Genomic DNA, 24221 nt, shown 5'->3' on the forward strand with positions numbered 1-24221 from the left:
AGTGAAATGATTAATTGAAAACTGAATGAAATAAAGCAAGCAATACAGGTGGTTTCTTCTATACCGTGTCCTGTTACAATGTTTCACAGACATGTTGCTTCAAATTTGGTGTCTTTTTTTTTTTCTTTGTTTAACTCAGAATGAAAATTTACCAGGAATAAAATGTGCCTTTTATTTAGAAATTATTGTCCTTTGAAATTACAGAAAGTGTTTGAGGAAAATACTGCACCACGGTGCCACCAGTGCCCATTTTTTTACAGCAAACTGCTGTAATGCTCTCTGTGTAGCAACGAGAAGAATGTGTTGGTTATTTTCTGCTGCTCCTACTGTGTTGAAATCACTGGGCAACAGTGTAAACTGAGTGTACCTCCATGTATTCACCACCCTATATGCAAATCGCGCAAGTAAAACACGTGCCATAGCAGAACTGATTGCACCGTACTGTCCTGGTAAACGGCTTCGTCTGGAGAACTACAATTCCCAGAAGCCTCCAGGCAGCGCCTCAGTCATTCGCTGGTCTCGGCGATCCAATGGGAAGTGCGGGAACGCGCAGCCAGACCTGTAGCTGCCGCCGAAGCCGCAGGGAGACGCAGTTCCGTGGAAAGTTTTCGGAGTCATGGAAGCGAGTGGAGTCCGCTGCCTGCCGTCCCGCGGACTAACTGCGATTCGGGGATAAAACACAAGTTACAAACAGCTGGACGTGTTTGGCGCGGTTGGATGCTCGTTCCGAACGTGGTGTTTTAGAGTGGAAAAGAGGAGCGCGTTCCCGACCCGAGTCTCTCCGACTCCGAGATGTGCGCGCTACTGCCGCCGCCGCTCTTCTCCTTCTTCTTCTCGCTGCTGTGGGCGCTCCCGATCGCTGCGGGACGCACCGGGGACGGGGGCGCGTGTCTCTCTGCCTGCACGTGCGCCGGGGACCTGCTGGACTGCAGCGCGCTCAGGTGGAAGAGGGTGCGAGGAGAGATCCCCGCGTGGGTCGCCCATCTGTGAGTAGTAATAATAATAATGATAATAATAATAATAAAAACTCTTAGCGCCTTTGAAGCACCTTTCTCGCTGTCCTCCTGTCTTTTTTCTCCCCTCTCGGTTACACTGAACTTTTTTTAACTTTATTTTTCTTTTAAATTTTACTCGCAAACAAACGTGTCTGTGTGTTGAACATAAGGGTTGTCAAGTCCAAGGTTTGCCGGATTTGCCTGCGTGTGTGATCATTAGTGATCAGGATGATGATGTTCAGTTCAGAAGAATTCAGACGATTTTTTTTTTTTCATTTTTATTCTTCTCTTAAATTCGAGCTCCGAATTTTGCTTCTTGTTTATTAAATTGCCATGTCTGACCTGCTCCGACTAGTTGTTTGTACACGTTACGTTATGGTAATTAGTATCTAGATGTGTGTTTATTGTTTACTAAACACCGCTGCGTTCGGAGCTGCTTGTTGTTCGTAGTTGAAGGGGTTGGCGTCGGGGCCGCGCCGCTAGGATCGGGAACGCGCGTCTCCGCCATGTGCGGGGGGTCCGAACCCGGGGACAGAGCGTCACTGCTCAGGACCTGTGCTTTTTATTTCATTCTTTGTTTTTTCTTTTCTCTAAAGAGACGTACACGATTTACCTGTTTTTACCCTACCTGTTTCCCTGGTAATTTTTACTAGACTCCTTTAGTATAGCTCCTAGGTGAATCATGGTAAGTTACCCAGTTTTTAGACCTGACTGTTGCCAGCTGCCCTCGGCACTTCTTAGGTTTTACTTTTATTATGTAGATTACCCTCATAATATACATTTTTTCGGCCCAGAATTAGTGCCAGATACTGAGTGACACTTTTCTGTTAAGTAAAAGTGAATATTGTACATCTTAATGTTGCCAGTAGTTGGGGATATTAAAAAGACTAATTTGTAACAAGTAACTTGAGCTTTTTTATTTTTTTTTTTTAAAATTATCCGTTTTACTCAAGTACATTTTGGGGCAGTACTTTTTTTTTTTTTACTTAAATATGAGTACTTTGAGTACTGTGTTTACCCACCTTTGTCAGCTAATTAACTTTTATTAAAAGAAAAAAATAAACTTAATGTGAAGTTAAAGACTGCTTTCTCAGGTTGTTTCCATTCAGCTCCACTTTGTTGTAATTGACATAATGAATATACCGCTGCACAGTTACAGGGAGGCACCGAAGTGCTGGCTGTGTGTTCGGTGACACACTTTGTGCAGGGGATAATAATGTCAAAGCCTTTTTATTTAGGATTATTATTTCCTCCTGCATTATTATTGTTCTTCAGTCCCTAGTGGCTTTTGGTCGACGATCACAATGCACTTTATCAGATTAAATAAAGCTGCATATAGACTGACTAAGGGGGGGGAAGGAAATGAGAGCAGATCCAGAACCAGGTCATCATAGTGTGTGAGCTGTCATGGCGCAGTAAGTGAACTTTATAGCGCGCCATCGGTTTCGCCAAAGGCTGTAAACGGCTGTGATTTCTCTCCCGCTCTCGTGTTCGTGCTGTAAGAGTGGGTCTGAGCTCTTGTGCCGCGCGGAACGCGGCCGAGCCTCGGCCCCAGCGGCCCCTCGCAAATTTTCCACACCGAACATCTTGCACTCCAACATGGTAATTTATGAGCTGCTCTCCAGCATGTCCTGAACCCCTAACCGCTCTCAGGCTTTGTTTTCCAGCTTCCCCCCTCCCTCCTCATTTCTGCTGAATCCGCAGCTGCGGCGCTCCTCATGGAACTGATTAAGGAGACGTCGCTGGATTTGCATCTGAAACTTTGGAGCCTCCAGTTTCCTAGTGCCAGGAAAAATGGAGATGATAATTGGGTCTGGAAAGGGGGTCCACTTTCGCTCCTTAGAAGGAGGAGGAGGAGGAGGAGGAAGCAGGAGCCTGAGGCTGTTTGGCAGAACCCCCCCATCCTTTCTGCACTAAACTGGAGGGAGGACATGAGGGGCTCTACGAGAGGAGATGGCACATAGCCTGCGATGTGGAGTGTCACACAGGGGGCTGCGCTGCCCCATCCTGCTCCTGTCACATATCCACGAGGAAGACGTGATGCGTTGAAGGATGGATGTATGGATAGATAGCTGATGTGTAGATGGACAGAAAAAAGCTTGATTGATAGAGAAGGAATTATTTTGCAAGGCTACAGCAGCTCATATAAGACACAGGAACACCGCTGGAATAAATAAATAGTGCAGAAACAGACACTGTGTGCACATTAGTAAAAAAGGTAAAACGTAGTAGTGCCAGCTGAGAAGCGCAGTAACGGTAAGAGGTCAGTACCCCCCGATGAAGAGAGAACTCCTTACAGAGACTAATGACAACTGGCAGGAATAAGATCAGGTGCATGAGCACATGTGGGCCATTGTGCCACTTAATGATTATTATTATTATTATTATTATTATTATAATTATTATTGTATGCCATAAGGAGGGTGAGAGTAATTGTCTTTGGATATGCTGCTGTACTCCACAGAGGGTGCAAAGTGTGGTGCAGGCAGGTGCCAGTGTATTATCACACACCTCTGCAAGCTGCTGACTTTTCACATTAGAATGTGGGGGGGAATCACGCCGGCTGTTTGATATCCATGGGCTTGTTCAGTCTTGAACCCTTTTGTCAGTGCTGCCTTGGATCACAAATCTGAGCCTGTTTGGTCATGATGGAGGTGAGGAATGAATCAAAGCCTCACACTTTTTTCAGCTGTGACTTTCTTTTTTTTTTTCTTTTTTCTTTTTTTTCCCCCCTAAACTTTTTTTCCAGATGGAACATGTGATCTTAAGCCATGCCCTCCTCTTGGGCTCAAACGGTTTTGGAGCCGAGTGGAAAAGCAATGCGCTCCGTGTACCGTAGTTCTGCGCGCACGCCTGTGACATGCCTCGAGGCATGAGAAAACAGCCCCTGGTTTCAATTATCTGGTCAAAAACAGCAACAGTGAGAGCGACGGGCCTTTAAACGCACTTTACCGGTGTAGTGGCGCTAGCGTCGCGGTTTGGGAAAACACACCTGCCGTTGTACCCTAGAGCGGGGGCTTGTTCCGAAGGGCTCGGCGTGCGGCGGGATCGCGCCTCGCTGCCGCGCTCTCAATAGACGCCCTGTTGTTTTCTCCTGCCTCCCTGATAGACTCCAGATGGGCGCCTGGCTCCTGCGTGCCGATGGAGCGCGGCAGCCTCGCTCCCTCCACCACTTTGTAGTCGGGGGGCGCTGGTGCCGCCAAGCCGTGCCTTTCCAGTAACTTATCTGCCAGCCCGTTTGGCTACAGGTCTCGCAGCTCCACACTCTTCTCGTTTTTGGCCTGTGCTTTTTTTTTTTTTTTTTTTTTAAAATAAAACCAATGTTATTTATTGTAAGTTACCAATGATCTTACGTTGGCATTTACTCCTTTAGCTGACACTGAAAGCAGTGTAAAAAAAGAGCATTTCGCCAACATATGAAAAGCTTTAGACACAGACACGTGATTTTCCGAGTACAGTCACTTAGTCCGGTGTCACTGTTTTTGCGGGTGAAGGTGACAGATGGCGTGATGGATGTTTATGGAGCTGTCGGGAGACCAGGAGAGAAGTGGCTCTGAAATAGATGGGTTTGAGACCTTTCAATGTTGGGATTCAGCAGCTCTGAGGGGCAGGAGGAGCTCATTCGTAGTCACAAAACAATGTTTGCGATGTTGAACATTTGAATCTCTTATTTAGCACTTTCCCTTCCAAATTTTCTACATTAAAGGGATTAATATGCGTAATATGTAATTAAATATACCGTATATATTTCATTTACAGAGATTTGAGCCGTAATAAGTTGCAGCTGATTGATGCCATCGTGTTTGCCAAGTTGCGCCACCTCAATGAATTGTAAGTATACATTTAACCATAAACTCGCTCATAAGTACACAACAACATTTGGATGCTCTAAGCCAAACTCTAAGCTATATGATGCGTTCTGTGTCTCATAGGAAATTAAATAACAACGAACTGGATTCAGTGCCAGACCTGGGACCTTGTTCATCAAACATCACAGTTCTTAACTTGTAAGTAATGTTTTCTTTCTTTTGTGCCAGTTTTGTGTGAAATTCTTCAAATGTGTTTGCACAAGATAATAAGATAAAAAATAGTGGAAGTGACATTTAAGTTTGAGTATTATAGGTAATACGCTGAACATTTCATACTGAGCTTATTGTTACCTTCAGGAAGAACTGAGCTTTTTTCTTTGAACAAAAAGTATTGTCCTTATATTTATAGGATCAAAGGTGCTCACCATATATTTGGTAGTTTCCTGGTGCATTATTCTGCTTAAATGCATTTAAACTTCTTAAACCTCAGCGCTGAAGAGCACTTTTTTGGACTTGACTTTCAAGTTTAATCTAAAGGACTTTAGCTCTCCAAATATTTATTTTGAGCGCGAGGTTGCAATTGTCAGGACGGACGGCCAATCTCAGCCTCCCATTCTATATAGAAAAAGTTAATTAATACTAGTTTTGCTTCAACGTATGAGCTAGAAACAGTTTAGTATTTACAAGTTGTGACATGAAAAAACACAGCTGTGTTTGTGCTTGAATGTGCAACTGTAGCAGCAGTTTGTTCAGTGCCGCACACGAGATAACGTTTAAATTTTGTCGAAGTGTATTAAGGTGAATGCACTTATTTTATTACGTTTCGTATAAAACGTATATAAATCTGACTATAAGTCAGGGATATATTACAGTGGCTCCAGTATGTCTGGCTATGAAACTCACAATGTAAAAACTTGGAAGAACGTTTTCTAGTTCTAGTTTTGTGGCGACATTGGACCCTTCCAAGTCAGACTCTTTTCACGACTGGGTGCAGTAGTAGTCATTACGTTGATTATGATTTTATTTTATGAATGTGTCAATTTGTGTTGTCTTTAGCTTTATCTCCATGGTAACCAGATGTTGAATATGTAGTCCCTTCCTTTGACCGTGGAGAGATCTAGCTGTAGAGGTTGGGGTTAATTTGAATGCTACCATTACCTTAAGTCTTTCTAAAGAAGTTATTCCACGTGAATAACTATAATCAATACCAAAAGTTATTATACACTTTATAAAGCAAGCGATACCCTTGCGTTTCAACGCGTTAATGTTTTTGCGAGCTCGTATGGCTTGATTGGTTTATTCCTTAAGCTCCTCCTCCTCGTTTTGCTTTCTTCCGCTTGATTGGTTTGTTGGTCAAGCTCCTCCCGTTCTCGTTATTTCTTCGAAGAACCGTACGCGTGAAACATCGTCCTCTTTCGCCGTTATCGTCTGCGTGTCTTCTAGAACTTTGGCTAGCTGAATTCAAACGCTAAGTTGAAAATCACTGTACTTTTTTGGCAGAGCCAGCGTGTGTGGTATTTCCTTCTGGAAAAAGAACAGAGTTTTGCAAAACCATCGTATGAGTCCATTTTATGGTGTGGCGCCTTTAATCAAAACCAGGTCTCGCTTTGCTTAACAGGCTAGTACACTGAGCAACTTTGAGGAGTACGCACAATTTCAGAAGTAGTTCTTTATTACGCTGTCAGTTATTGGCACACGCCGACTAAACGCATGCGGATACGGTATATAGAATTAGTTCTACGTCTAACTTTATATGAAGTTATTCTAGCTTTGAGTTATGCGGTCCGTGAGCAGAAATAAATTTCAGTCAAAAACAATGAGGTACTATAGCAAAAGGGAATTTGTTCAAAATGTGTACCTTAGTGAATAATGTTTGTGCTAATATGAGGGAACCCCCCACCCCCCCAACCCCCCTCTGATGGGTTCCAAGGCCAGACTTTATTTTCTTAAATTTGTAATTATACCTGGGATCGCTGGGCAAATTGCAGAGAGCAGAAAAGGCAGGAAAACATACTTTCCTCCCCTCCCCCTTACTGGGAACCTTGAATAGTTAAAGCCCATAAATTCCTGGGAAATTGTTCAATTAATTAAAATGATCGGGAGGCAATGAGTACCAGCTGGAGGCTTTCGGCCGTTTGTTTTTCCTCAGCTCAGGAGTCGCGGGCGCTGCCGCTCTGTCTGCCGGCCTGTTTAAACAAGGCCGAGGTGGCATTCGATCCCTCGCTCTGCTCCCCCCCTTCGCCTCGCACGGGGAGAAGGGAAGGGGGGGGGGAACTGGAGTGCGGAGAAATGGAAAAATTTCAGACGGTTCAAGATGTTGGAGGGGTTTAGGCAGGCTCCATTGTTGTTGTCGATTTATTAATTTCTAGCAGAGCGGGAAGCTTACTGCATCGCACAAATATGCAGAAATTGAGTTGGCTTTGAGGGGCTCATCATTCTCGGTGTCGAGTCTCTGCGCAGCCCTGTTATTCGTAAACGGCCCACGCCGCTCGTGTTGGAATTCTGTTCGGCATAAACTGCTTCCAAATGTGATTGCAAATCCAAACCGTCCTTTGCATCACACTGGCCCGTTTTTAAAATTCCTCTGCAAAAGCACAAAAAAAGTTGAGAAAAAGTTGATTTTTTTTTTTTTTTTTTTTTTTTTTTTGTTCGCGGAGTCCACCATAAATCATGCAGTCTGTTTTCATCCATGTTTAATGTGATTCTGGGATAAATTGTTATTGGGTTATTTTTGTAAATGGGTTAAATTAGTTTCCATGGTGACTTAATTCGCAGGGATCACGGTGGGATCCCAAATTAATCCGTAATGGTCTGGAATAACTTTATCTGGAAGAATATTGCTTGAGTAAATGTGAGGCATGCGGGCAGAAACTGGCCTGGACGAGCTGGACACATAGAGATCAGCACCATATTGTCACAGGTTTTGACTGCACTGCTTCGTATCGTCTGCCGAATGCCAGTTACTGGACCGATGTGCTAAAGGTGGCCGAATAGTGTTGCGATGTGTTACACTGTACACTGGATGTTTGTGTTGTGAACACTTGAATCAGGAACCTTTGAAGGTGTAAACATAATTTTTTCTTTTATTTTTAATTGTACTCTATTAAAAAAAAAAAAAAAGTTGTGGGACAAAAGCCACCTGAATTTCCATGTCCAGCCATTAGTGGGCAGTAAAATGCACTGAGACGAGGACTGTTGCAGTGCATTAATTGGACTACTGCAGTAGTTACAGGGTCTGATGTTCCTGAGCGTCAGTGATTAATAATCGTAATAGAAGAGGGAATTACACATTTATGGGATGAATCGGCAACAGTCGGCATTTAGTGTGGGTTTATAACAAGTTTTCCTTTTTTTTTTTTTTTTTTTTTTTTTTTTTTTTTTTTTAAAGTCAAAGTTTTATCAGAGGTTTTTTACGGAACCTAACCTTTGAATACTTTGTCTTATATTTACATTTTATATTTATTTAGCAGACTAATAATTTATTCTGCTAAATAAATGTTAAATAAAATACTATGTATATGTACGTATATATACTACTAATATAATATAGTATACAGTATATGCTATAGTAAATATACTATATATGTATATACCACTAATATACTATGCTAAATAATATACAAATTCTTATAAATTTCTCGGGAATGTAACAAAGTGGTTGGATTTGCAAACAGATTGAGTTATGAACACGGTTCTGGTGCCATTTGAGTACTTTAGAGTACAGAGCTCAGTTAATGCTCAGTAAAATCAAACCCTTTAACAAAAAGGCATTGGTGCAAACTGCTGCAGATACCTGATGTTTTAAGTATTTCTTTGTGTTTTGTTGGCGTTGACTCTACGCTTTCAAAGAGCCGTCCTGAGACGTGCCGAGGAATGTGCCGCTCTGTGTGGTCTCTCTCGTTTCCCTTCCCCCGCTGTTTCCCCGTGTGACAGAAGGGGGCGCTTCTTGCGTTCCTGCCATCTGCACCAGGTGCGAAACTGCTGGGGGCACAAACGTCACAAGTTCCACGCTGCACCTCAGTTTTACCTCCCTCTCGGCTCTGCGGCACATGCGGGGCGCGGTATTTACATCGCATTCACGTTAATTCATTCAGCGGACGATTTTCTTCAAAGTGACGTACAGCTTCGAGTAAACAAAATGCATCGATACCGGTGAGACGTTAATGGACTTAGACACGCGATCCTTAAAGCACAGTCAACGTGTTCAAAACCACCATTTTTGCTGTTGCACATTACACTGCATCTAGAATTGATGGGAAATACAGGTGAAGGTGACAGATGGTGTGATGGAGATACTATACGGAGGAGACAAGGGGGGTCTGAAAGAAATAGGTTTGAGACCGATCTTGAATGCTACATAAAAATGCTGCAAGACAGGAAATAAATTTAACTATGTGTGAAAACTAATTTTAAATTATTTACAATAAATGTACCTTTTTCACAAAATGTGATCTTTGCATAGAGAATAGTTATCAGATGAATAGATAGTCATAGCATGTGGTGTTGGACCCATTTATGTAGCTGTCAGGAGATTAGAAGAGAATTTGGTCTGAAAGAGATGGGTATGAGACGCTTCTGCGGTGCTGGGGGCGATTCAGCAGCTGCGAGGGACACCGGGAGCTCAGCTGACACCGTAGTGAGAGAGCGGCAGTGTTTGTTCTTCTCATGATGAGCCCCCCCCCCCCCCACCCCACCCCCTTCCGCCACGCTTCGCGGCCCACCAGGTGCGTTTGTGGCAGGAAGCGGCTGGGTGTGCGGGGACCACGGCGAGCCCGCTCGCAGCTGAAGGGCCTGGGGCTTAGTTTCAGCCCCTCCCTCACTCCGCTCCACACATGCAGTGCCTTCTGGGAAAGTGGAAATTCCGGTTCGCCGCACGCCGTGACTGCTTGCGGGGGCGTGACCGCAAAGAGCCAGGGGGCACAGACAGACACCTGAGTTTCATCAGCGTCTCATACCTGGAAAAAACGAAGAAATGGGCCAGGAGGGACATGGCTCCGGCACCGCTGTCTGACCGCGGCTGGGCCTTGCAGCCACCGGGGAAAATGCACAAAATGTGTTGGAATACTGGAACTGCACCACATTTTTCATGGTGATGGGCCAGCTGCTCTCCGCCTACTGACGTCCCGATTTTTCGCTTCTGGGGTTGCCTGGCAGATAAAAAAAAAAAGCCTGGCAGACAATAAAGGCCAGCAGATGGAGCAGTGGTTAAAGTTGTCAGTTTGCACTCCGTGGACCCAGATTCAAATCCTACCCCAGTACCAACGATCAAGGTAATTACACTCAATAGAGTAAAAATTACCCAGCTGTATAAATGAGTAAATTAGTCGACATAGGTTAACAGCCTAAGTCACTTTGGAGAAAATTGTCATATAATTGAACAAATTTAAGTGTCAAAGTGACTTATCCGAGTCCTCCACTGATGAGGCCAAAGCCAGAATCCCTGTTTTGTTGCCTTTCAGCAATTTTGCCATTTGACCATCTTTGGAGAAAGTTATGAATCCATATGGTAAATATGTAGATTGGTGCAGCTGGTCTACATTAACATGGAGAGTGCGTCAGTCGCCGTGCATCAGCATACACTGGCTCCGTGTTATGAACGTTTGAGTTACAAACATTCGAAGATACAAACATTTTCCAATTCATTCATTTCTTTCCAATTGCATTTTCTCCACTGTCCTGTTTTCTAAAATTTCTGACTTGGGCACTGACAGCCACCTGCGGTTCAGCATCCAGCTGTGCGTTAGCAGTAAAACTCACTCGGCGTAGGAGTGCGAGACCGCCTTCGTTCAGCTCTCTTCAACCGTGTTTCCGGCTCGTGCCTGGTGTTCCCGAGTGTCCGTGATCAGTTACGAGACGAGGAACGCAGCGCATGTTTATGGGGTGAATCGGTCACCAGTCATCATTGAATGAAGTGTTGTGGAGAGAACATGTTTTTATTTTCACTCATTTTAAACAAGTTGATTGCACTTTCAGGTCCCAGTTTTGTTGGTAGTTGAGGACCCGGAGTAAAAATAATAGCCCGACATGCAAACACAGGTTAACTGGCAATATGTATGGGAAAATTTTGCTGGCAAAATGTAAGTTTTGGGGGGGAAAAAAAAAAACAAACAAAAGAATGGGTGGTATGAGACAGAGGACTGATTCCCTGTTGATTTAAATTAATTACAGCCCTTGCATCTCAACTGCTATTTAAAGAGAGTCTTAATTATCAAGTACTTTTTAATTATTATTTTTTCTTCATTAAATTAGCTAGCGCTCAATTTGGACGGAATGTGAACATAACGTTTGCTTGAAGCTCTGTTAGGCAGAAGAAATAAGGGGGGCATTGATGGTTTTGGGGGCGGGGGTCGAAGCGCCCCTCCCGTCCCACAAAGGCGCACTGTACAGCTGTGTTTACGGCCAGCCGCCGCTGCGCTGCAATTTAGGAGGCGGGTGGCTCAGGAAATTGCCAGCTTTTGCTGCGGCTTGCTTTCACTGAGGGAACGGCATTCATCAGCCGACTAATTGGCACTCCTTAATACCTTGTTAGTAATTACCTGATAAACAAAATAACGTGGTAAAAACTGACGGCTACGTTGCCTGTTGACCAGTCAAGCGCCTTGGGCCGTTTTGAATTGTACTGCTTCCGTAAATCAGTGCAATATACATTTCTTAGAAGGTACTATGTACATTTAATCATTTGTCATGCTTTTCTCCAGAATGGCAAAGGACTGCGTGAAGAGCAGATTGAGAACTTCACGCTGTGTCCAATAAGTTCCGTTACAGGAGTAGCTGCAGATAGAATTGATAGGAAATAGACATGACGGTGAGAATGTTGTCACGGATCTTTATGGAGTAGTTAGGAGATCAAGGCAGAAGTGGGACTGAAAAGGATGGGTTTGGAACCCTTCTTGAACGTGGAGAGGGATTCAGCAGCTCTGAGGGGCAGGGGGCGCCCATTCAGTCGTATCGGGGCCAAACCTCGGCGCTTGTGGAGCTCTGATTTTGGACACGTGCGTCTGTTAATTAATGTGGTTGTGATGTGCTTTCAGAGCCAACAACAGGATATCGAAGGTGCTTCTGGAGCAGCTGCAGCCGTTTCAGTCGCTGGAGATCCTGGATCTGAGCAACAACAATGTGGCGGAGCTGAGGGCCACCTCCTTCCCTGCGCTGCCCCTCAAGTTCCTGTAAGTGCTCTCATTACCTTAACATTTTTATTATTACTGTTGTCATTATTAATAATGACATCACCTTTACATCCCCGTGTCCATCTCGTGTGCTGCACGTCTTTGCCGTTATTCCGCCGCAGGTTCATGAACAGCAACCGCATCTCCTCCCTGGAGCCGGGCTGCTTCAGCAACCTGTCCGCGACGCTGCAGGTGCTGAAGCTGAACCGGAACCGACTGTCCTCGATCCCAGCCAAGATCTTCCAGCTGCCCAACCTCCAGCACCTGTGAGCGACCGAGCCGTCGGGCGGCGCGGCGCGTGGGAGATGTGCGCTCGGCCTGCCGTTGCTGATCCGTGTGCATTTTCAGGGAGCTGAACCGGAACCGGGTGAAGCGGGTCGACGGCCTGGCCTTCCACGGGCTGCACTCGCTCAAGTCACTCAAGATGCAGAGGAATGGCATCGGCAAGTTGATGGACGGCGCCTTCTGGGGCCTCAGCAACATGGAGACCCTGTATGTACCGCAGTACCAGCTCGCTCGGAGAGGAACCTGTACTATGTCTTTGTTTTCATTTATCTGACTCTTTTCTCCAAAGCTTCTATATAGAAGGGTAATTTTTACCGTATCGTGCCCTGGTGAGTATTTCGGTCGGGGTTCTACGGTTCTCCGCGGGCGGATCTCCAAAAGCCCGGGGTGCTTCGAAAATTTCACCGTATAACCGAACAAAAGTTTAAAAGTATAGCAGAAACGTTGTTACTCTCTGTGCTATAATGCTCCGCGATCAGATTTCGGCGCAATAAGCCGAATGCAGATTTTTCCGCAAATTTATTTATGGTCATTTATCCAGGAGGGAGGTCCTCGGCTTTCGGGAGACTCTTAAAGGGACCCTGGAAACGGTTAAGAACCTCTAGTCCAGATGACGGCGTGTAAATGAAACGTAATTGTGTCGAAAAACAGCTGCGCGCTCGGCTGACGTGTTGCGTGTCGGGCCCTGCCGTCGCCCTCGCAGGCAGCTGGAGCACAACAACCTGACGGAGGTGAGCAAAGGCTGGCTCTATGGGCTCCTCATGCTGCAGCAGCTGCAGCTGAGCCACAACGCCATCGCAAGGATCCGGCCCGACGCCTGGGAGTTCTGCCAGAAGCTCAGCGAGCTGTGAGTGCGCCACACACACACACACACACACACACACACACACACACACACACACACACACACACACAGTGCCTGCCTGCCTGCCAAAACACGGCCCCCTCGCCGTCTGTCTGGGGGCTTTTCATAACATGGTCTCCTAGGCGACAGCTTGCTTGGCAGCAACAACTTTTTTGTTGTTCGTAGCGGAGGCCTGAATGGGGCGTACCGTAGTATTTCGCTCCGCACACCCTGAAAACGAATCCGCAACACAAAGAGGGGAAAAAACGGCCGCGGCAGATTTATTTGTTGACTTATTTATTTTTGGAACATTTCGCTTTGATGCGTTCTGTCCGTGTGATTTGCATGACAAGCGGCCTCGATGGGAGTGGAAAATTTCGGCCGAGGGGACATGGTAAACATTACGGGGCAATAAAAAAGAATATTTATTCATTACCAGAAGGCCTCTGTTGCACGCATCCAGGATGCTTAGCAGACCGCTGTGCTGTGATGAGCAGATACTGGTGTGTGTGTGTGTGTGTGTGTGTGAGAGTGTGTGTGTGTGAGAGTGTGAGAGTGTGTGAGTGAGTGAGATCAACTGAAGTGCCAACACTTCTGTCTCAATAGACGCATCATCTAATGCAAAGGGACAGGTGACGAGACCTTTACATGTTTACACGTTTGACAGAGTGGAGGATATCAGATGGAACCAGTTGCATCACAGTATCTCTGAATGTTATAGCATTAAACTGGCTGCGAGGGTTAATTTTTCATTTACATAATGGAAAACTTGTTTTTCTGTGTAATCACACACACACACACACACTGGCTGAAACCGCTCATCCCATATGGGGTCGCGGCGAGCCGGAGCCTAACCCGGCAACACAGGACGTAAGGCTGGAGGGGGAGGGGACGCACCCAGGACGGGACGCCAGTCCGTCGCAAGGCACCCCAAGCATAACTCGAACCCCAGACCCACCAGAGAACAGGACCCGGCCAAACCCGCCGCACCACCGCACCCCCCGCTGTGTAATTAGTTACGGTAAAAATATTTTTTGACTGGAATGTTGTTTCCCTGTAATGTTTGCCAACTCCGCTTTCCAAACCGTATCGATTTCTCACTTTTTATATCGACATTTGTATTTTACACTTTTCTCCAAAGTGTCTCACACCGTTAAACTCCGCATACAGTAGTACCCTTTATCTGCGGGGGATATGTACCAAGACCCCCCAACGGATGCCTGAAAGCGCCGATAGTACCGAACCCTTATATATACTGTATTTTTTCCTATACAGAAGAAGAAGAAGAAAAAGCTAAGGACCAATGCCCAGGTCCTCATAAACATAGATTTTTTTTTTTTTTTTTTTTTTTCTTCCCCCCCCGTAAAGCTTTCTATATAAAAAAGGGTTACTTGAACACAAGCACTGCGATACTGACAGTCGATCTGATAACCAAGATGCTACTAAGTGACTAACGGGCGGGTAGCGTATACAGCGTGGATATGCTGGACGAAGGGATGATTCATGTCCTGGGCGGGACGGTGCGAGATCTCGTCACACCACTGAGAACGGCGCGCAATTTAAAACTTATAAATTGTTATTAAATGGAATATTCCAGAAATTATTTTCGGACCGGTGGGTGCGGTGGCGCAGCGGGTTTGACCAGGTCCTGCTCTCTGGTGGGTCCTGCTCGGGGTGCCTTGCGGCGGACCGGCAACCTGTCCTGGGCGTGTCCCCTCCCCCTCCAGCCTTGCGTCCTGAGTTGCCGGGTTAGGCTCCGGTTTGCCGTGACCCCGCTCAGGACAAGCGGTTTCAGACTCTGTGTGTGTTTTCTGACCCCAGTTGACCGCAGGTAACTGAAAGTGAACCCGCCGATAAGGGGGGGGACTACTGTACTGATTTACCCATTTGTACAGCTGGGTAATATTTACTGTATCGCTTCAGGGTAAGTACCTTGATCAAGGGCACTACAGTAGGAGGTTGGGTTCAAACCCAGACAGCATGGTGACAGCTCATACCATTGTATTAAGTGCATATTAATGTCGAACCCTGGAAGAGTCTGAGCAATATGAGCAGTTTTTTGGTTCTGCACTCAGCCGCTCCTTATGCTGCCCGCAGTGACCTGGCGTCCAACCACTTGACTCGGCTCGAGGAGTCCAGTTTCTCTGGCCTCAGCGTTCTGGACAGACTGGACATCAGTGACAACCGTGTGAGCTTCATTGCCGACGGAGCCTTCCGGGGCCTCTCGCACCTGCAGACGCTGTGAGTCCGAAGCCCTGTCCCGCTCTTCCCGTAACGCGTGACACGCGTCACGTATACGGGAAAGTCTCGTGCACGTTGGTGTCGGGCGTCTTAATCAAACTTGAGTTCTGCGTTTCTCTCCTGCGAACATGTTTCGGCGCATTTAAAGCGGACACGCTAATGTTTGTGGGATTTTTAAATAAACGTGAAACGCGGTAGCGTGAGGCCGACTTGGAGGACCGCGTGCTTCCCGAAGCCGGAGTTTTCCCTCTTTAAGTGGAACCACATGTACGCCGTGCGTGAAGGTCACCGGGGGGCACGTGGGCGACCCCACCTCCAGCCAGCCGTGCGAAAGGGGGCTTTCTGTCCGGGTGGAATTCCACACAGCGTGGGAGGTCACCCGCTCTCCTTAATGCTTCGTCAGCATCATCGCCGTCTGTTTTACCCATGAATATTGTGCACGCAGCATCTTCAGCGTGTGGATACATCTGGTTGGATTTCTGTTTGTAACTAGATTTGATTGTAAATTCAGCCACTACGTCACAATCAGTTTAAGGGTATTGCCGATGTCCCTCGTTTTATTCACAAGTTGAGTACTTTCAAAAACTCCAGGTGACGCTATAATGAATTAAATTACCTGTGAGAATGTGATTTCATTTCCGTCAAGCACTCATTGTATGTTTTTATTGTCTTTTATTAACTGTGGCTGCTTTCAGCTTGCTTATTTGTACAGCGAATAAAACGTAAGAATAGTTATTTGCAGGGTAGGTTATTAATAAAATATGATGTAATACTTGAGTAGTTTTTAATTTTGTCCTTTATTAAAGAAAACTAATTTAAAATGATTTATGACAAAAATACCAAATTCCTGTTTAATGTTCATTTTTGAGCCACGTATCCCATAAATGAGTGCAATATTCATCATATTGTGTGTTATACTGGCAAGTAAAGGCTGGACATGGAAATGCAGGTGATGTTTGTTTCACCACAGATTTTTCTGAATAGATATACAGGAAAATGCAGTTTGAAATAAACAGGAGAATGTTTGTCATAAATTTCGAAACCGAAGCCTTTGCGATGCGAGTACGAAGTGTGTCCGGTGTGTTTTCTTTAAGCGAATCGGTGCGTGCTGTGATTGCGCGGGACTTGTGGGATAACGGTCCGTAGAAGCAGCACGGCCGCGGCTCCGTAAAGAGAGGGAGCCTCAAACGCGTCAAGCTTTCTCCCTTTACACGCACGCGCAGCCTAGGGACGAGCGTTATCGAATGTTCTCGTGCGGGTTTGAACGCGGCTGTGTTGCGTCCTTCAGGGATCTGAGAAACAACGACATATCGTGGACCATCGAGGACATGAACGGGCCCTTCTCGGCGCTGGACCACCTTCGCCAGTTGTGAGTTGCGCTGTTGTACAGTATTCCAGAGGCGGTGATTTGCGGACGTCCCCACGCTCCTTTCATTTCAGACGGCCAAATGTTTGGGTTTTTCTGCCAGGGAGTTACGTAATCGTTTGTTGCGTCTTGAACGAGTCGCTGTAGCTTTTTGTTTTTCATTCTGTTTGCTCTTCCGATACTTGTGCTTCACATGCTAGGTTTCTTCAGGGAAATCAGATCCGGTCCATTACCAAGAAGTCGTTCTCAGGACTCGACACGCTCATGCACCTGTAAGTGGCATTTTGACGGTGGAAATGTGAGTTACCAGAATACAGACGTAGATCGGGAAACCACAAAGTTTCGATTCCTCTTAACCGCCTTTCTGCTGACGGTTTATCTCGTCGACTCCGCCGGGGAGTTGAATTTGGAGCGGATATTTCTATATTAGTCACTGCTCATCTGTGAGTCGCGACAACATGAAGGAGGTGGGATTCTGGGTGAAACGTTTGATTTCAATCTAAAGTTCGTCCGTCGTGCTTTGAAATGCATCTCGGGCCCTATTTTGATCACCCAAGAGCACTGGGTCCTCAACTTGCAAATGCAGTTGAGACCAGAATTCTGTTTGTAACTCAATTTGTTAGAAAGTCCGACCGTTATATTACAATATCACAGAGCTTCTGCTTTTACTAGTTTTTATGAACTTGAAACACATGCAACATTCATCAGCATCTGGCCACTTTCAGTTTGCTCTACCTGTACAACCAATAAAAATGTAATATAAGTATAGCTCGATGCATTCCCTGGGTAGGTTCTGTAACAGTCTCGGATATAGCCAAACTAAATAAAATACGCTGTAAGACTTCTTCTAGCGCTTTTGAAAATGCACCGTCCATAGATTTCTATTTAATGCTGCTTGGTGACTGGTTCGCGGTTGAATTTTGGTTCGGAAGTCGCGCTAACCGTCTCCACGGCAATTGTCCCTCCTCTGTTCCGCAGTGACTTGAGCAACAACGCCATCATGTCCATTCAGGTGAACGCCTTCTCGCAGATGAAGCAGCTGGAGGAGCTGTAAGTACAAGTTATCCCGTGGTACATACTGTGGTGTTTGTCCTCATTATGCCTGTGAAGCGTGGACTGACGTGACCCGAAACCCTACCCTCGTGGCCGCACCGGCGCAGGCATTTGAACACATCGAGCCTGCTGTGCGACTGCCAGCTGAAGTGGCTGCCGCCATGGGTGGCCGAGCGCCGCTTTGCGCCCTTCATCAATGCCAGCTGTGCCCATCCGCAAGTGCTCAAGGGGAGAAGCGTGTTCGCCGTGGACCTTGACGACTTTGTGTGTGGTGGGTTTCCCTGCTTGACACCATCATGGCGTGTGTGTGTGTGTGTGTGTGTGTGTGTGTTTTTTTTTTATTAAATATACATGTATGGAAATTATTTGTGGAACAGAACAGCAAAAAAAAGTTAGTTCTCTTCAGCCTGCGCAACCCCAGACCATGTTGTATCAGTTGGGGGATGAAATCATGGCTCTCTTGGTGTGTCACCCGCAGGACAGGTGCACTTTACACCTTCCTGTCCCATCAGATTTTTCACTTTTTTTTTTTTTTTTTTTTTTTTTTTTTTTTCCCTCTCCAATATTACCTCTGAATTTTTTTTCCTGTTTAAACATATTGGAAAGATGAATATGTTAGTCTACATTAAAAATGCCTTAATTACCAGGGAATCAAATGGACTATTGCGCACGGACAGTGTCTCCTTCTTCCCACCAGTAGACGGGTGTTTCGTTGACATGATGGATGCATAAAACACAACGTGCATACTGGGAGGGTATCCAAAAAATGCTGGCAACACAGAACACTGTAGAGTATCGGTTGTATACGCTAGCGACCAAGTCGTAGACTGGGAGATGCGAATCGCTGCCGCTGCCCAGCATCACCAGAGTGTATCGTACTGCTTGTCGCTTTCCCAGGAAAAAAAAGTACGGTTTCTACTGAATGTCTATCGCCAGCTCACCATCACGAAGTCGAACCATTGTAAATCCGGGACCACCTGCATATGTACATTTTTGCTTAAGGCTGATTGTTGATGGCCGAAATACCAAGTGCTTGGCTCAATGTTTGCACGCAGATGACTTCCCGAAGCCCCAGATCACGGTGCAACCCGAGACCCAGTCGGCCCTCAGAGGCTCCAACGTGACCTTCGTGTGTTCGGCGGCAAGCTCTAGTGACTCCCCAATGACCTTCGCCTGGAAGAAGGACAACGAGGGGCTGAGCGATGCCGAAGTCCACAACGAAGCGCACCTACGTGCGCGCGGTGCCGACGTCACCGAGTATACGACGGTGCTGCACCTGCGCCAAGTCGATTTTGCCAGCGAGGGAAAGTACCAGTGTGTGATCTCGAACCACTTTGGCTCCTCTTACTCTAACAAGGCCAAGCTCACAGTGAACAGTAAGTGCTACTGCCATCGTGTGTGTGCGTGTGTGCGGGCCGGGAGTGTGTGTCTGAAGCATGGCTCACACCCTTTGTGTGCGATCCTCCAGTGCTGCCCACGTTCACAAAGATGCCCATGGACCTGACGATTCGGGCCGGCGCCACGGCCCGGCTCGAGTGCGCCGCCACAGGGCATCCCGCCCCCCAGATCGCCTGGCAGAAGGACGGTGGCACGGACTTCCCGGCCGCTCGCGAGCGCCGCATGCACGTCATGCCCGAGGACGACGTCTTCTTCATCGTGGACGTGACCCCGGAGGATATCGGCGTGTACAGCTGCACGGCCCAGAATGTTGCCGGGGCCATATCGGCCAATGCCACGCTCACCGTCCTGGGTGAGGAGGGACTGCATCGAGATATAGTCTTTATTCCACCGCGTAGGGTATTGACATGGTACAGATGAGTTGCCTCCTTTATTAATTCATACATAATAAATAAGAGAAAACGCCGGACAATGCACAGCGTAAAATATTCCCATAACCATTTCCGTTAAACATCACAACACAAAGTAATAATGTAATGCAATATGTTGTGAGGTACAGATTGTTATTGATTTAATTGGCAAATGCATGAGAAATTGCTCGTTTACGCTTGACCTTTCGCAGGTGGTACACAGGGTAAGGAAAGTGTCGTGAGGCTCCTCCCCCTGGTTCTAGCGTTGCACGTCGGCATCTCAGCGATTCGCCTTTCTTTTTAAAATACGAACTGTCATCGTATGACATTAAGCATGTCGAACACGCTAATAAAACTGCCATTAAACCTCAGTACTCTGCTGAAACATCAAGATGAACAAGCACCTCTTTAAAAATAGGAGGCTGTGCTCGTTTCCCTGCGGTAACCGGTGCGTTTCGCGTTACTCAGAAACGCCGTCGTTCCTGCGGCCGCTGGTGGACCGGACGGTCGCTCGGGGGGAGACGGCCGTGCTGCAGTGCATCGCGGGCGGCAGCCCGCCCCCCAGGCTCAACTGGACCAAGGACGGCGGCCCGCTGCTGCTGACAGAGCGGCACTTCTTTGCTGCGGGCAACCAGCTGCTCATCATCGTGGACAGCGCGGAGGCCGACGCGGGGAAGTACACCTGCGAGATGTCGAACCCGCTGGGCACGGAGCGCGGGAACGTGCGCCTCGGCGTGCTGCCAGGCCCCAACTGCGAGTCGGGGCCAAACGGCGCAGCCGTCGAGGAGGACGGCTGGACCACGGTTGGCATCGTTATCATCGCCGTGGTGTGCTGTGTGGTGGGCACCTCGCTGGTCTGGGTGGTCATCATCTACCACACACGGCGGCGAAACGAGGACTGCAGCGTCACCAACACGGGTGAGGCTCCGGAAAGTACCAGAGTGCTTGTCTGGACAGTGCCTGTGATATTCAGCATGTCTCCGAGTAGGGCCACGGAGAAGTAAGTACAGCTGTGAATGTGAGCACCTGTTTTATTAATAGTCTATTTAAAGTACGAGCCCTTTATTGTATCGATTTTAAGTATATTATCAGGAATCAATAAAAAAAAATCTTATCTAGCTAGCTGCAAATGGTAAAAACTAGGTTTACTTAGCTATGAAGAAATTCTGAAAAGTTTGGAAAGTAATTTTCTTACCTAGTTATCTAGAAATGCTATAATAATAATAAAGTATCATCATCATCATCATCATCAATTACCTGCGTAGGTGGCTAGAAATTGTGCAAATTAAAAATAATCCTCATTTAGATAGGCAGTAAGAAATGCTGAAAATTAAAAGTAATGTTACCTGGATAGCTAGAAATGTGGTCAACAAAAATAATAGCTAGGATTTCTGAAAATTAGGAATATCGGCTACGTAGGTAGCTAGAAATGCTAAAAGTTAAAAGTAATCGGTTACTTTGATGTAATACAGTCTGTTGTCTTATGGAAGTTTGTGTTTTAAAAAAAAAAAAAAAAAAAAAATTGCTGCCTTTTCGGAATCGACACGGTTTTTTCCTTCAATAAGAGAGACGAGACCGCTTTGTTCTACGTGTGAGACTTGGCATGACGGTCCCGTGTGGGGAAACGAGCCGCCAGCGTGACGCTCGTGCCGTTTGCGCCCGCAGATGAGACGAACCTGCCCGCGGACATCCCGAGCTACCTGTCCTCCCAGGGGACGCTGGCCGAGCGCCAGGACGCATACGTTCCCTCCGAGAACGGCAGCAGCCACCAGTTCATGGCCTCCTCCGTCGGCGGGTTTTACTCGACGCAGAAAGATATGAATGGTGCGCGCTCGACGAACGCTAATAAAGCGGCAGAAATGCGACCGGTTGCTTGCGGGAATGTCGATGCGGCGGAAGCGAGGACGAAGAGAGCGGAGCGTGTTAATCGTGACTTCTGCACGCAGGCTTGTGCCACCTGGACACCGGAAGCGAGGTGGACATGGAAGCCGCCATCGATCCCCTGCTCTACCACTACCAAGGAGCCTTCGGGTCTCTGCTGAGGAGAGGGAACGTGTACAGCGCCGACTCGTCGGAAGCCTTCCGAAGTAGGTGCTCCGCCGCCCCCTTTCCCGCTTCTTCCGACGGAAACGCGGCGCGCGATGGGCTCCAGGTTCCAGCCGCTCTGTAGATAGACTCTCGGGAGGAGAGCAGCGCCGTTGCTCTTCGTCGGGATCCTTCCTTTTGTCTGCGGTTGCGCGACTCTTCCCGTTTGTTCGAATTTCCCCGTCCGAGATGCGCGCGCAGGATTTACGATGGCCGAGTTCCTCCCGGATCGCTCACGCCGCGTTCCTCCCCGCGTCCCCCAGGCTGCGTGGCGGAGCCCGGGCCCGCGTGCCTCGACTCGTACGGCGGCAGCCTGACCCACCCCAGGAAAGAGGGCCACCGTCCCCGGCGGAGCTCGCTGCAGGGCCCGGCGGAACTTCGCAGCTGCGAAGGGTGTCCCGCGGATGCGGACTGCCCGCCAGGGACCGCTTTCATGGGTGAGCTGGAACGCGAACGCCTGTCCTCGCTGCCCTAATTGAAGGGTTCGCCGGCGGCTCGGGCACGGCCCTCGCCGTGACGTCAGCCGCGGCTCGCGCGCCCGGCGCGGCGTGAGGTCAGAGCTCGGGAGGAGTCCCGCGGATGTTATTGTTATCCAGATTTGTTTTTGATTGACTCTCTGCGGCTCGACCCCCTCGGGCTCCTGTTCGGTCAGACCGCGAAAACACAGCTTTCATTTCGGCATGTTTAGGAAGATCAGAGGTTCCGGACACTGCCTGCGGTTGCCTTTTACATTTGTTTTTTTCTTTCCTTTTCCCTCCTCGTTTTTCCCAGGGACTTTTGGGAAAGCGGCTTGGCGGCCCCAGGCCGACGCTTACCCGGCTCCGGGCCCGGCCGGTGCGCTCAGAGCCGTGACGCTGCTGGAGAACCCGTACACGGCGGTGGACGCCGACTCGGAGCACGAGGGCGACGGCGTCCGCTCTTTGGCGCGGGACTCCGAGGCGGAGCTCGGCTGCGACGTATACGAGCAGCCGTTCGACGGCGAGAGGACAGGCGCGTATCGCTGCGGCGCCGTGAGCACGTAGCGGCCCTGCGGCCCTGCGGCCGAGTCTCCTCCGGCAGAGGAGCGCAAACTACCTCAGTACTGGACACGCTTGGCTGTGCAACGTTTGAATGTAAGGGAAACGTGGGACTCGGAAGGAACGCGGAATAGCGCCGGGAACGTGAAACTATTCTCGACGTCGATTGTAAGGACGGGCGGCGAATTCAGAGGAAGAAGATGCTAAATGTACATTTTTATACAAAAGTATATTTTGTAAATTAATAGTGTAAATAGAATCTATTATTTTTTGCTTTCTTCCCCCAAATATGCATTTTAATGGAATTATGTTTTCACTCTTAAGCTTTTCATACGTTATGCACCCTTTGCACATAAGTAAATGCAATAAAAGTACATGTCCATGTGCTGCTGCTTTATATGAAATTGCCGTGACTTTTATTACTGTATATTCTTGGATGCACGCATGGAAAGGTCTTTGTGGAGTGCCTGGCCGCCGGCCGTCGGCCGTAGGTGCTGCGTTCCCCCCCATCCGCGGGCCCAGGCACACAGCGGGCCACCTACGACAAGGTGTGTGTGCCAGCGACCCCCCACGTTGCCGCCGCGGGGAGGGGCCGGGGGGCCTTGAGCTCCTGCAGCCTGGGGTTTGGCCTTTAGTCCTGTGGCTGCCAGTCCAAACACAGGGGCCTGGTTGCTCTGAGGAGGAGGAAGAGGTGGTACTAGCGCTCAGCTGGCCCACACCACCTCCTGGACCCTGACTAGCGGGCCTCCTGGATGAGTCACTCCCGCCAGCCCCCGTCTTCGTCTCTCCGTTTATTTTCCCGGGCCTCCCTGGATGTTCGGAGACGTGCGCTGTGCGCGCACACTCAAGTCGACGCTGGAAAATCTCTCCCCCTTAATCGTTTTTTTTTTTTTTTTTTTCCCCCGGACTGATGCCTTACAGCAATGATTCTGTGAAGTAGCACTGTGCGTTTTGTTTCGCGAAATGCATTTTCGTTATAATGCTCGATAACTTGTGAGTTATGGTAACAATATGCAAACGCACCTGTTTTGGTATCTCTTAATTTGCAGCGTATTCCAGTTAAAACAGTTCCAAAAGTGTGCTTCCCTTGCTCATAAATAAATGTGATTTGTGCATTTTCACCCTTCTGCATGTCCGTACCGATAAATTTAGCCTCCAGTCAGAGAAAAGTGAACCAACGAGGCGGAGGTCCTTCAGACCGAACGGAGCGGAGGACCCTGCGGAGACGACGAAGCTACGCAACCGATCGGGTGGTGGTCGCGTGACCTCACGGCGACGTGCAGCCGGTTGAGAAGGGCTGTCCTTTGAACCGTACCGTAAACGACAGCGAGACGGCGGCAGTCGAACGTAATCGAATACGACCTCGGAATCTTCCGGAATATTTCGGCTCGCATTCGTGTCGCCTGCGTTTTGTTTTTTGCAAACCCTGCTCTGGTTTCCCAAGTGCTCCAGTAAATGTAGCTCCAGTATAAAGTGCTGCTCCTCTTTTAGTGATGTTGCACCAATGCAAAAAAATGTCCCCAGGCGTTTCATTCTCCAGCTCCGATTTTCTG

General features: G+C 47.8%; 1 protein-coding gene across 2 annotated transcripts; it reads left to right on the top strand.

The window, feature by feature from the left end:
- The first annotated feature begins 573 nt into the window (after nt 1-573).
- On the top strand, nt 574-22877 carry LOC114910580 (leucine-rich repeats and immunoglobulin-like domains protein 3). Of its 2 annotated transcripts, XM_029252253.1 has the most exons (19): nt 574-986; nt 4755-4826; nt 4928-5002; nt 11836-11970; nt 12093-12236; nt 12319-12462; nt 12959-13102; nt 15197-15340; nt 16629-16709; nt 16907-16978; nt 17685-17756; nt 17867-18030; nt 18815-19135; nt 19228-19509; nt 20036-20485; nt 21233-21391; nt 21514-21654; nt 21916-22089; nt 22424-22877. In XM_029252253.1, the coding sequence occupies exons 1-19, from the start codon at nt 793-795 to the stop codon at nt 22672-22674; spliced, it is 3219 nt and encodes a 1072-aa protein (XP_029108086.1). In that variant the 5' UTR covers nt 574-792; the 3' UTR covers nt 22675-22877. The 2 variants fall into 2 exon arrangements, with proteins under 2 accessions (XP_029108086.1, XP_029108087.1); XM_029252254.1 differs by lacking the exon at nt 21233-21391.
- The last annotated feature ends 1344 nt before the right edge of the window (nt 22878-24221 follow it).

Source organism: Scleropages formosus, chromosome 5, assembly GCF_900964775.1.
Source record: "Scleropages formosus chromosome 5, fSclFor1.1, whole genome shotgun sequence".
NCBI classification, from domain to species: Eukaryota; Metazoa; Chordata; class Actinopteri; order Osteoglossiformes; family Osteoglossidae; genus Scleropages; species Scleropages formosus.